Genomic DNA, 13,410 nt, shown 5'->3' on the forward strand with positions numbered 1-13,410 from the left:
ACCTAATTTGTGTTTAAATTCCAGGACTTGCTGCGTCCATAATATCTACTGTCTGCAAAGACTACAGACTGGACAAGAACTTTCACAAATGCACATCAAGAAACACATCAGTGAAACAAGCAGATGCCTCTGCTTTTTGCTTGGGCACCATTACACACAGATCACTTCTGGCTGGCTACTGGAGAATGCACTTTCAAAGCCGTGTCTAGAAAACATTGGTGCTTTCTTGATGTTAAAGGTTAAGATGCGTATTAGTCATGGCTATGACTTCCCATAACATCTAGTTGTAAAAAAAGGAATCCATAGATTGTACCTGCTCCTTTGGACATCCTGTGCTCTGCCTCACCTAAGTAAGAGTTCCTGAAAGCCTCTTCTTCATCGAAGAGCTTATGTTGGAGTTCTTTGAAATTGAGGTGGTCTCCTGGGTGAAATGATTGGTGGCTGTCTTGGCCACAGCCAATCATGAAACGTTTGAGCTTAAAATCTTCAGCAATATGAGGAAACCCCCTGGATATTGAGAGAGCAGACTTCAGCTGCTGTTCAAGTTAGTAAGGTCCCTGGGAATCTGCTTTTTGAGGGTATTGGGGTCCATAAATGCTGCTCACGTTTTAAAAGCCATCTTTCAAAAGCACAGGAGCAGGCAATTCCAATATGTCAGAAGACAAGCAAGTGAGGCAGAAGGCTGAACACAAATCTCCTCCCGCAAAAGCACGTGATTGGACTTTGGAAGTGAATTCAGGCTACACAGGAGGACTAGAGATGCTGTTTGCTACTACAGGAAGAAAATTCACATGGTCCAAGAGCAGCTGGAGTTGAAGCTGGCCAGGACTGTAGTGAGGAATAACAAAGGCTTCAAGGAGTACATTAACAGCAAAAGGAAGGCTGTGGAAAACATTTGTCCATTACTCGATGAAGTTGGTCATCTCATCCCCAAAGAGGGATGGAGATATAACATAGACACTTAAGAGACAGAGGTGACAAAGGCATTAACATCAAAGGCAGGCCCTGGGACCCGAGCCCTGGACTGGACGCCCACAGCTGGGTGTGTGATCAGCTCCCAGCTGACTTTGAACTCGTACAGGATTTACTGCTGCAACTGAATACACATAAATTTATGGAGCCTGATGGAATTGATCCCAGGATACTAAAGAGTTGGCTGATGTTCTTGTGAGACCTCTCTCAGTTATCTTGGGTATCTAGAGAAGTCCCAGTTGACTGGAAGCTAGCAAACGTTCTTCCAGTTTTCAAGAAAGGGGAGAAAGATGACCCTGGTAATTACAGGCCCGTCAGTGCCTGGTAAAATAATGGAGATTATTCTGGGAGTGATTGAAAAAGACTTGAAAGACAACGCAGTCAAAGGTCAAAGCCACCACAAGTTCCTGAAGGGAAAGTCATGCCTTACTAACTTAATAATCTTCCATGCCAAGGTTATCTGCCTAGCAGACAACAGGAAGGCAGCAGATACGGGGGCTTTTCGGATTGCAGTGAAGCTTCTGACAGACTCTTCCGGTATCCTCCTGGACAACACCCAGCAAGACACGCACACAACACAACAGGTGAATAACTGGGTGAAGAGTCAGGCTCAAAGAGTTGTAGTAAATGGGGTAGCACCTAGCTAGTGGCCAGTCGTGCTCCCCAGAGCTGTTTTAGAGCCAGTGCTCTTCAAAACCCTTTTCAATTACCTAGACACAGGGGTGGAGAGCAGACTGAGCCTGCTGACAATACTGAAACACCGATTTCTCCAAGAGGACAGAGGCTCTGACAGATAGGCGTGCTAGACAACCACTAACCACAGGGAATTAGAACAAATGCCAGATCCTGCATCTAAAATGTTATAATCCTGGATGTATGTATAGAACAGGCTGGAGTGACCTGCAGAAAGGGATCTGGGCACTTTGGCTGATGGGGAGCTCTACAGATCAACAATGTGCCACATCAGTCAGGCACAAGAGACGACATTATCCTCAAGGGCATTAGGCACACCATAGTTAACTGGTCAAAAGAAGCGACAGACCCACTGTACTCCACATTAGGCCAGCCTTGCCTCAAGTACCAGGTGCAGTTCAGGGCTCCATAATATAATGATACAAAAATATTAGAATGTGTCCAAAGGAGGGCAACCAAGATGGTGAAAGAGGACACGACTTATGAGGAGGAGCTGAGGATACTGTTTGCACAGCTTAGAAGAGACTGAGGACTGATGTCACTGCTGTCTACACATTCCTCACAAGTGGAAGCAGAGATGCTCATCGCTTCTCTTTGGTGTCCAGCAGCAAGACATGAGGGAATGGCATAAGCTACATTAGAAGGACATTCAGATTGGATATTAGGAAAAAGTTCTTCACTGAGAGGATGGACAAGCTCCCCAGGGAAGTACTCACAGCCCCAAGCCTGTCTGTGTTCAACACACCTTTAGATAATGCTCTTATCCACGGTTTAAGTTTTAGGTCCTCCTGTGCGCAGTGAGCAGCTGGACTTGATCCCAGTGGGTCCCTGCAACTCAGAATATTCTACGATTCTGTGATTATGAGAAATCTCCAAGTCTCAAACCTAGTAAAGGGCAGCCCAGTGAGATAGGGAAAAAGGACTTTGCCTTTGAAACCCAAGCACAGAAGAGAGTTTAGTTGGTGGAGGAAGATTTCTCCTACACATTTGGCCACAGTAACAACAGAGATCAGGACATCGTACGTACACGTTGTGACATGGAAACGCAGGTAAACCTACGCTCATCTCTAGCATCTGCAGGCAGGTAAGAAACTGGCCCCAGTCACCCATACAGCTGTAAGAGCATCTTCACTGGCCCATCTTCCCCCACCCAGGTAACAGGAGGGTACATCCCGATTCTGCCTTCAACCAAGTAAAAGCTCTGTTCCACCTCTCTCTAAGCAAAACACCCTCTCTTTTTCAAGCACTAAGCACACTTAGACAAAGTATAAATTTGGGGGCTTTAATTTTTATAAATGTTCAAAAGAATCACTGAGCAGACAGTGACGCAAAGACACTCCAGCAGTGACAGGCACCCAATGAATGACGTTTTCCTGCATTCGGTCCCCAGTTCTCTTGGGATCGAGAGTGAGAAACAAAATTTACTAGAAAAAAAGTCAGGTGCCAATGGCAGCAGAACTCCCTCACTGGGCCAAACCCCAGAATTCTGATTTTACCCTACAGAAATCTAGAGATGAATGAAGATTAGAGGTGAACTACTATACTCACATAAGTTAACACCAGTAAGCACCGTTGCCCGCTCCCCATATTTAACTGATGGGGTCAGAAAGGGGACAACAGCTGCCCAGTGGCAGAGACCAACCCCATAGCTGGATCACCACAGGTGGAACAGGGGCATGGGAACCAATCTGGCTACTGGATTATCAACTTCAAATTGAGGGCAAACAATGCTAGTGCAGGGAGTTCAAAGCTCCTCACTCATATCTTCTGCTGGTCAGCGCCAGTGGTTCTAGGAGGCTTTAGTTCCTTTCATTTCTTCCCTTGTTTGAGTAGGAGACTGTCACTGAAAGAGACAGAAGTGAGGCATTAGTCCATAAAGCACAAGCAAAGCTGAACCAGACCCTCACTACAGACTTGGAGGTGTGGGGTTTCACACCCAAAGGATCTGGACTTCATACCAGGTACTTTCTTCAAAGCTGCTTAAGCCTTCTCAGATGACTAAGAATCTGGTCAGAAGTAAGGAAGTAGGATCTTGCAATCGGGGATCCCTCAGAAAAGAAACCAGCTCCGATTTCCTTTCTTATTCTAAGAAATCTAAAACTTCTAGCTGCATGCTACTAGCTCACCTGGCACTGCCGTGGCCAGTAAACACTGTCCAGAACAGGCAGAGCCACCGAACTCCTGCTAGCTCAGAAAGCTGGGAATGGGGTTTTCCAGCATGGACCGAAAAGCTTTAGGAAAGATGTTCTCGCTACTCTCCAAGAGGTCGTTATCCCAAACCAACACAAATTCCTATGATCATCTAACTGCCTTCTTACAGCCCCCTTTGCCATAAACACAGGACACCCTGTACACACGGGACCTGTCAGAGGATGCTCCTCAGTTACTCCTGCCTTCTCCATGCAAAGTTCCTTATGGGACACACATTGAGCTCAACTTGTCTTCTATTTGCTGTAGATGTTTGAGTGGCCCCTGCAAGGAAGGGCTTCAAGCTTCACATCACAAATGGAAACTGAGGCAGAGATGGAATAAACTTCCTGTAGCCAAAAAGGCTCAAGCCAGAAATATCACAGACATCAGGCAAACACCCAACACCCTTGTTCCAAGTACTAACAAAAACATCAAAATAAACAGTGCCTTACCTTCCTCTGTGTTTCAGGAGATGAAGTAAAGGTGATGGGGAGGGTGAAAAGGAAGAAAAACAAGAGTAAATTGATTAGATTTAACAAAAATCTCCATTTCCAGAGTAAGACTGCTCCCTACTTGGCTGCATCCTCTGGCCTCAGGCTTATCTCAGAGAAAAGATTCTGAGAGGGCTCCAGAAAGGCAACCAGCTTCACAGGTAGGGTACAGATAAACCCACCCACAACAGACATCTGTCCCCTTTACCTGGTGAAGCTCTCATCTTGCAGGTTTAGTACCAAGTTATCTGCTGTGAGATACACACGGTTTTGTGATGCAGCAATCTGAAAAAGAAATTAATTACAGAGATGGCATAAAAGAGAAGAACATACACGCACACAGAAGGTGGCACTAATAAGGAGTCTATTTCCCCCTCCAGATATAGCATTCTTGTTTTATTCACTTAAGATCTCAGGTAAATCAATGCAATTCCCCAAAATAACTCCAACTTCCCAACTTCCCATCCCAGTGCCATCAGCCTTTCTAAAAGAAGTGTTCATTCTGTCTCCCTGTCAGACAGATCTCTGATCCCACATTTATCTGTTCCCTTTTCTCAGCCTGCAGGACACCAGGAGCTTTTGGTGGCTACAGCTGAGTGAGGGTGATGGAATCTGATGTGGATAGGGCCTTGTCATATGCAGGGCATGACCTCTTAGCCTCACATCTAACTGACGACCGTTGCAAGCTAAATCCCAAGCAGTACTTCAGCAGAGAAGCACTGGGCAGGAACAAAGATCAGGACAGGGCAGGTCACATTCGCCTTAAATTCATCATGTGGCCACTGGGCTGGGAGGACAGCACAAGGACTGCAAAATGGTGACGGAAATTCCTTGTTGCTCACCGTTTTCGAGATGTTTTGAGCAGCTCGGATCTTACGTAGCTTGATGTAGCCTGGATTCCTGCTGAGAGCTTCACCGAGGTACCGGGGAAAAAAAGTTAAGGAAAAACCTGCTAAAAGAAGCCACTCACCCTCAAGGAATTCTTCCTAAGCCATATCATCAAATTCCTTAGCAATCTCTAACCCAATAATTTGGGCCTTTGGGCAAGCATATTTTCACTTCCCCAAATCAAGAATAACATTACGGATTATGGTCACATAAAACCAAGGAAAGTTAAACCTTACAACACAGAGTGAGAGCTCACAGCGGCCTCTGCTCTTACCTGTAACCTCACTCCAGCCAGCTGTAGGGAAAAGAAATGACAGAAATTGATGCTATCATCTTACAAGAGTCTCCTAAACATGAGCCAAATGTGATGGGGTCTCGGGACTGTCAAGCTCAGAAGTCATATCCCACAATCTCCCAAAGTAGGATATCATCTTAGCAGCTGTAGCTTCTCCTTCAGCCTGAACAATCTTCTGCTTCTGCTCCTGCTTGGCCTTCTCCACTAGAAACTGTGCACGCTGTGCCTCCTGCTGAGCTGCAGAGAGAATGGCCAAAAGCATTTGAAGCAGATCCCATTTTCTGAGCCCTCCACCAGAACTCCACAGCTGAGGCTTGGGGGCTCCCCTTCCTAAAGAACTGATTGTGTTCTGGGGCCATATCCACAAGTAAGAAATGTATGAGCATGGTTTTTTTTCCTTGAATAGATAAACAGCATCCAGATCCTCTACTTATAATCCCCAGAGTAAATGACAGAAAAGCAGCTCTACAGTCTTGGGAACTCCATCTCACTGATGGTCTATCCTATCAGCTGTAACCCAAAGTTCTTTGGCAATACCTGTGAAATAACTTGCTTGGCTCCATTACTAAGGAGGCTGAGATTTGTAACTCCGTAGCTGTAACCATGTGAAAGCAGTGACACTCTAGCCCAAATTCCACTTCCTTGTTTAATAATTCAATAAAAAGGCAAAGGCAATTTGCCCTTTCCAGGCACAAACTGAACTCACCCACTTGCTTAGCCTCCACAGCTGCTGTGTATTCGCGACTGAAACTAAGCTCCGTGATTGCCACATCATCCAGGATGAGGCTGAAATCCTTGGCTCTTTCTGTCAGCTCTCGCCTAATAAGCAGAGACACCTGAAACACAAATAGAAAAAATGAGTACCAAATACAGGCCATTTCTCACTTCCTGTGTGCTCCAAAAGTGAGGCATAACTGCTTCTCACCGTTTATTCAAGTTGGGCCCAAGAGAGACATTACTGAAAGCAAACCCCGAGTCATGGACATTACTACCACCTCTGAATCTGTCGCCTCTAAATAACACTGCAGAACTATCCATTGCTACATACAGCATTTTCAAAAGTAAGTAATAACTACAAATAAGCTTCAATTTAACTGTAATATAGAACTAATTCTACAAAAATAAAAAACCTTGAAAGTTTTTTCGCTTTCACATCCCATCACATCTAGTTCCACAGTTCCCACACGTGTTCTGGCAAGAAGCATTTCCTTGAATTTGCCACTGCTGGCAGCCTGGCTACCTCCTTATCTTTCTCTTCACATTAACAAAGCGAAAATTACCACTCCACGCTGCAACAGACTGTAGATCCATCATATTTCTTAGTTAATGTAGCTACTCCACTCTTTTTAGACTCTTTGGATAAGTGTTGTTGGTTCATCTTTATTCTACTAATTTCTATGTCCTGCACCAAATACTGACTTAAACAGAAATTATTGCTAGTCTCACATCCTTGACCAGTCTGGCATTTGCTTCTACTTTAACTGCAGCTGTTTCTGAGCAGAATTCTAAAATGATGCCCTGATTCTTTACTGTGTGAACTGCAAATGCATAGCTACATAAAGTCACTTTGATTTCTTCTCATTATCAACTGCTTCAATACAAATCACTCTACAGTAATGAGTGCTATATGAATATATGACTAGAAGGCAAATTCAATTCAGTTTGTTCAGAAATCTCAGATACCTAACAGTCCTCTTTGTTCACAATAAACCCAAATCCCTTACAGACATCATTTCTCCTCTGCCGCACCCCCCTTTTCCAATCTCTTTATACAAGATCATTAACAAATCCCCTCAGCACACAACACGTGGCCTTGCACAAAATCCTGAAGTCCCTGTTATGGATCAGTTCTCGCAAGATCTGACTGCTTAGCTCTACCTTTTGTTTTGTTGTCATGGATCAAAAACTACTTAAGAGATGCTTTATAGTTCATCTTACTAACAATTTATCCTCTTTAGCAGTCTCATGCAGGGTCTCCTCTAAAGCGCTCTAAAAGATCAGCAATTACTCTCTTCCGCAGCTGCAATAGGTAACACATACTCTCAGAATCCCTGGCAACAGCATTTTTAGAACACAAACTTTCAGGTGTTTTTCTCTAAGCTAAATATTTCTCCTACTTTACAATCCCCCCCCAATTATCCTTTGATCTCTTTCTAAATGAAACATTTGCTGCCCTTCTGTAGCACCCATCACTGAAAGTTTACTGCTTTAACTGCTCACCTACTTGGCTTTTCGGATCCTTTAAAACTGTTTAATTTGCTCTGACAGCTTTTCTGAGACCCATGAAGGGCCACGTAATCATTTTTTCCAAAGCCAGTTGTACTGTGACTTGTGGACTACGATGTAAATCACCTTCCCTGCCTCCACCATTTCATTATGGTATAATTTTGCACGTGATATGCTAACAAATTCAGTTTTCTTCTTGGAAGCTAGCAGAGTAGCCTTAGTGTTTCTCTCAGAATCAAATGGTAAGCTGGATGTAGTTTTGTGCCCTTTCTGCTTGGATGCACCATCTATCAACCTCACGTATTTATCCTTCATCTCTTATAACATTCCCCTATACACAATTTAGCTGTTTCTTTGCAAACTGAGTGCAATTCTCCTCCAGATGAGTTCACCTGAGCTCTTTGAGTGATAAGCTGTGAAGCATTAAACTTGGCCACTACACTCTTGAGCACTTCATTAACGATGGAAGGCAGGACTCGCTCCTCATAGTCCAGGCCCAGACGCTGGTACATGCTGGGCAGCTCAGCAGCATTTGGGCGTGTGAGAACACGCAGTGAAATGTTCACCATCTGCAGATCTGAAGAGGAGAAAGAGATAAGCGTGGGGCCAGCCCCACAGACAGAATCCTGACCCCCTCCTACCCACAGGGAGCCTCTTGCTGAGGCCTCACTCTCACCTTTGGAGCCAGTGGGGGAGGAGATTTTCCGCGGCCGGGCTCGAATGTCATAGATGATGGGGTACTGGAACCAGGGGACCCTGAGAGAGGCGGGAGGCATGTTATGGTGCAGGCACTAGGTTGGGCTTGGGGTGTAAGGTGACACTGAAAATGACGTCAAATAAACTCAAGATTCTTTGGAGTTTTAGAAAGCAAACACCCTTTATCAGGGCTGGGCAACACAAGGAGTGATCTCCATCCATCGTGTGCAGTGAGACAAGAGCTGGGACAGAACAGACTTCCCAATGATGTGCAAACAGATAAATTCCCCCAGAAATCTTATGCATCTTCTATTACTTTCCAATGACTCATTTTAATGTTATTATGAACTTCACCACAGCCAAATCTCTTGCTCATTTGGAGCTTTAGAGCCAGCTCTGCCTGACCTTGCATTTAGACAGGGAAAGGCTGCAGACAGAGAAGACTGCAGAGGAAGAGACACCTGTTCGGCACAGACCACACTGAGCACAAGGTGTGAGTGGAAAAACACTACGTGAAAAACCACACTATGAAGCCCCGCGTGCTACCAAAGGAGCGATACCAGAAACACAGCGACTCGGATGAACTTCGCTCCACTTAAATGGAAACGCCCTCCGTTCTCTTGCCGACCGCTCCCTGCCTCGGGGGCCCTACCTGAAGTGCAGCCCCTCGGCGAGGATGGTGTCCTGCTGGACGCCGCCGATGCGGTTGAAGAAGATGGCCCGCTGCCCGCCTTCCACTGCAGGGAGAAGCGGCGGCGTGAGCGCGGGGACCGGGAGAAAGGGGCGGGCCGGGGATGGGGGCGGGGGAAGGGATTACGGGACCGGACTCACCGATAAAGATAGACTCTCGGACACCATAGGCCAGGGCGCCGGCGCCCAGCAGCAGCTTGAGAGCGGTGCCCACGCCGCGCGGCCCGGCCGGCAGCCGTCCCGCCAGGTCCTTCAGGTTCTGCGCCATGGCCGCGCGCGAAGGACACCGGAAGCGGCCGCGCCGGAAACTGCGCCGCCGCGGGCAAGGCCCCCCTCCTCCGCCGCGCCACGCCACGCCCCCTCCGTCTCGTGCGCCGCGAAACTTCTTCGCCGCCACACCCTCTCAGTAAAACCACGCCCCCTCGGTCAAAGCCACGCCCCAAGTCAAAGCCACGCCCCCGGTGCCCGCGCTGCGAAACTGCGCCGCCGCGGACCCGCCCCTCGGCCAAGCCACGCCCCCAGAGCCACGCCCCAAGCCACGCCCCCCTCGGTCAAGCCAACCCCGTTAAGCCCCCCTCAGCAAAGGCACGCCCCTCCGTCTCTCGCACCGGAAGCTGCGCCGCGGCGGCCACGCCCACGACAAGCTACGCCCCTCGACCAAAGCGCTGCCTCCCCCACTAACTCGACCCCCGGAAAGCCACGCCCCTCTCTCAAACCACGCCCAACCGACAGAAGCCACGCCTCCTCAGGTAAAACCCACGCCCCCAGCTCCTGCACCGCTGAACTGCCGCCACGCCCCTCCTCAAGCCACGCCCCAAACCACACCATCTCCGTGCATGCCACGCCCCTTCAAGCCCGCCCCCTAGCGCCGCGAAACTGCGCCACCGCCGCCACACCAACAAGCCACGCCCCCTCCGCTAAAGCCACATCCTCACCCAGCCGAGTCCCTCCTCCAAACCACGCCTCCCGCCGTCTCAGCCAAGGTACGCCCCCTCCGAGAAAGCCAAGCCACGCCCCCGGCTCCCGCGCTGCGAAACTGCGCCGCCGCGGCCACGCCTCTCCCTGGCTCCTCCGCGGCGTCCCGGAAGCGGCTCCGGGCAGTGCGGAGGCGGCAAAATGGCGGCGCCCAGGCGGGCGCGTGGGGAGGATGCGACGTCTGAGGACGCGTCGCCGGAATCGAAGCGGCCCCGCGGGCAGCGGCGGCTCGTGGTGGTGCTGGAGGGCGCGAGTCTGGAGACCGTTAAGGTGCGGAAGGGTAGGGCGAAGAGGGGTCGCGGGGCCCATGCCCGTCTCTCCGTACGTCCTTGTTCCCTTGCATGTCCCTTGTCCGCTTTTCCGCCAGTCCTTACTTACCTGCCCGTTCCTTGTCCCCTTCTCCATCCTTTGTTCGCCTCTGCGTTCCTTGCCCCCTGCCCGTTCCTTGCTCATCTCGTCCATCCCGCGCCCACTTACTTGCCCATCTTTTGCTTGTCTCTGTGTCCCTTGACCACTTCTCTCCACCTCTCTATCTGCCCTTACTCGCCTGCCCATCCGTTACCTGCTTCTTTGTCCCTTGTCCCCCTGCTCGTCCCTTGCCCACCTCTCCATCCTCATCTGCTTGTCTGTCGCTTGCTCACTTCTCCATCCTTGCCTGCTTCTCTGTCCCTTGCCCAACTCTTCATCGCTTCCCATCTCTCCATATGTCCCTTCTCTGCTTTCCCATGCTTTTCTACCTCTCCATCCTTTGACCATAGGTGGGCAAGACATTTGAGCTCCTCAATTGTGACAAGCACAAGGCACTACTCTTGAGGAACGGCCGGGACCCTGGGGAGGTGCGGCCTGACATCACCCACCAGGTAGGGGCTGTATCTGTGCAGGATCCAGACAGGGATGGCAACGGGCTTGAGGGAGGCTGGCCCTGTCTGGGGGGATCTGCTCATGCCCATGGAATGGGGGCAAGTTGGGCTTTAGTCACCGTGCTTGTGGCTTGTAAGTAAAACCTAAACCTCCTCTGGCACATCTTCCTGACATTCTCTCGAGTCCTGTCATTAGTCGCCAGAGAGAAGAGATCAGCGCCTGCTTCTCCTTCTCATGTGAGGAAGCAGTAAACTGCGACAAGGTCTCCCCTTAGTCAACTTTCTCTAGGCTGGAGAGACCTAGTGACTTTAAGTCACTAAGTGACTTTAAGCTCCTTCCCATATGGATTCCTCAATATAGGATTGCTTTCATTCAGCTTTACAGTGGAACTTGCATGGATAGATGAACTCCCTTATGCATTCATGTGGCATAACCCAAGTTTTTCAAAAGCCCTCTCTCTTGCACCTTTTCTATTTCCTCTACTGTATGTTTTTCTATTTCAGAGTCTCTTGATGCTCATGGACAGCCCTCTGAACCGGGCTGGTCTCCTGCAGGTTTATATCCATACCCAGAAGAATGTTCTAATTGAAGTCAATCCCCAAACCAGAATCCCAAGAACTTTTGATCGATTTTGTGGCCTTATGGGTAAGCGATTCAAACTTTATACCAGCCACAAAATAATGCAGGAGAGTGATTAGGAGTAAAAGGATTTTGGGAAGAGTCAAACAGTTGCACCAACCTTAAAAATGTGAAAGCGAGAAAAGAGCAGAGAAAGGAAAGTGACTTTTTGTGAGTGCCTGGACAGCCTGACTACATGTTCCTTAGTGCAGTGGGGAGTGCCTGCCGAGACTATGCTAGCAGTAAAATAACTTGCTGGTCAGTATTTCTTAGGACTGCTTTAGAAGATGCAGAGAAATATAAAGGGACTTGTCTGCTTTATCTCTGCTCAGTAGGTGTAATATAGGATTCCTTTGGCAAAAGAAGAGACAGCTTGACTAATTTTCTTCTCTTGTCAGTTCAGTTGCTGCATAAGCTCAGCGTTCGAGCAGCTGATGGGCCTCAGAAACTGTTGAAGGTAAGCATTCCGGTACCTGAAGGGCCTACAAGAAAGCTGGGGAGGGACTTTTTACAAAGGCATGAACTGATAGGACGAGGGGCAATGGGTATAAACTGGAGAGGGGCAGATTTAGACTAGACATAAGGAGGAATTTCTTCACCGTGAGGGTGGTGAGGCACTGGCACAGATTGCCCAGGGAAGTCGCAGCTGCCCCATCCCTGGAGGTGTTCAAGGCCAGGTTGGATGGGGCCTTGGGCAGCCTGATCTAGTGGGAGGTGTCGCTGCCCACGGCAGGGGGATTGGAACTGGATGATCTTAAAGGTCCCTTCCAACTCAAACCATTCTACGATTCGTCCTCTGCTGATATAGGAGGTGGTTTTTTTGTGTACGAACCACAGACTTAGCTAAGTGGCAGGGCCTTTTACCTCTACACCCCAAGTAACATTCTGCTTTCTGTAGGTGATAAAAAATCCAGTCAGCGATCACCTCCCTGTGGGTTGTATGAAGATAGGTACCTCTTTTGCAGTTCCAAAGGTGTCAGATCTGCGTGAACTGGTTCCTGCAGTGGAGCCAGTTGCCATTGTTGTGGGAGCTTTTGCCCACGGTTCGGTAAGTGCACATATCCCTTGAAGTTGTAAAAGTCTGCCGGCATAGATTTTAGTGTTGTTCTGAGTATGGGTTTTTTCCTTCCCTTTGGTCCCACCTGTCCCGCCCCATCCCCATTTCCCCCTGCCTTGTGTAGGCTTAACCAAAAAAAACAGTGAGGGTCAGCCGTTGTCCTGCTGTGCTTTACTCTGGTCGTGTTCAGCCTTGGAGAAATTCTGTGCCTCCCCAGCCAACAGAGATAGATGGTACTAAGTGAAAACTTGCAGCTTGATTTTTTTCTTTCTTCTCCCCAGGTCAATGTTGACTACACAGAAAAGATGGTCTCCATCAGCAACTATCCCCTGTCTGCTGCCCTGACGTGTGCTAAAATTACTACTGCCTTTGAGGAAGTCTGGGGAGTAGTTTGATCTGCTGCTGTCCTGGGGGACTCTATACAGTGATTCCACATGCTGGAGAGGCTTTTACTTGGGTGTGAACCTGGAGGACCTTGGGCTCCTGGAAAGGAAAACACCTCAACTTAGTCCTTGTAGCTTCTGAGGCAATGAGACTTTAAAGGGACTGCCCCACCAACCTTTTTTTCTCTAATTAAAGGTCACTTTGATAAGAGTGCTTGTGTATTTTACTTTCTCATGTTTAATACATGGGCAGGCTTCAATCCCTTTACAGCAGGGATTCAGCCCAAATTTGTTATGGAACTGAAGTTCTTAGTTGTGCCCTGCTTGCCCTGCAGCTGAAGTTACTCAGTCCTTTAGAATCGCCTTGCTTGGTGG

General features: G+C 48.5%; 2 protein-coding genes across 2 annotated transcripts; one reads left to right on the forward strand and one right to left on the reverse strand.

Moving 5' to 3' along the window:
• Positions 1 to 2,921: 2,921 nt before the first annotated feature.
• Positions 2,922 to 9,456, reverse strand: PHB2 (prohibitin 2). The gene is made up of 9 exons (XM_054056700.1): positions 9,283 to 9,456; positions 9,104 to 9,188; positions 8,432 to 8,511; positions 8,148 to 8,332; positions 6,236 to 6,365; positions 5,663 to 5,766; positions 5,189 to 5,266; positions 4,555 to 4,631; positions 2,922 to 4,313 (listed from the first exon to the last, which is right to left on the reverse strand). Exons 1-9 carry the CDS (start codon positions 9,407 to 9,409, stop codon positions 4,304 to 4,306), a joined length of 876 nt encoding a protein of 291 aa, XP_053912675.1. The 5' UTR covers positions 9,410 to 9,456; the 3' UTR covers positions 2,922 to 4,303.
• Positions 9,457 to 10,173: 717 nt separating this feature from the next.
• EMG1 (EMG1 N1-specific pseudouridine methyltransferase) lies at positions 10,174 to 13,322 on the forward strand. The gene is made up of 6 exons (XM_009566687.2): positions 10,174 to 10,386; positions 10,875 to 10,976; positions 11,481 to 11,622; positions 11,994 to 12,052; positions 12,494 to 12,643; positions 12,934 to 13,322. The coding sequence occupies exons 1-6, from the start codon at positions 10,258 to 10,260 to the stop codon at positions 13,045 to 13,047; spliced, it is 696 nt and encodes a 231-aa protein (XP_009564982.1). The 5' UTR covers positions 10,174 to 10,257; the 3' UTR covers positions 13,048 to 13,322.
• The last annotated feature ends 88 nt before the right edge of the window (positions 13,323 to 13,410 follow it).

This window comes from Cuculus canorus, chromosome 1 (assembly GCF_017976375.1).
Source record: "Cuculus canorus isolate bCucCan1 chromosome 1, bCucCan1.pri, whole genome shotgun sequence".
In the NCBI taxonomy this organism is placed as follows: Eukaryota; Metazoa; Chordata; class Aves; order Cuculiformes; family Cuculidae; genus Cuculus; species Cuculus canorus.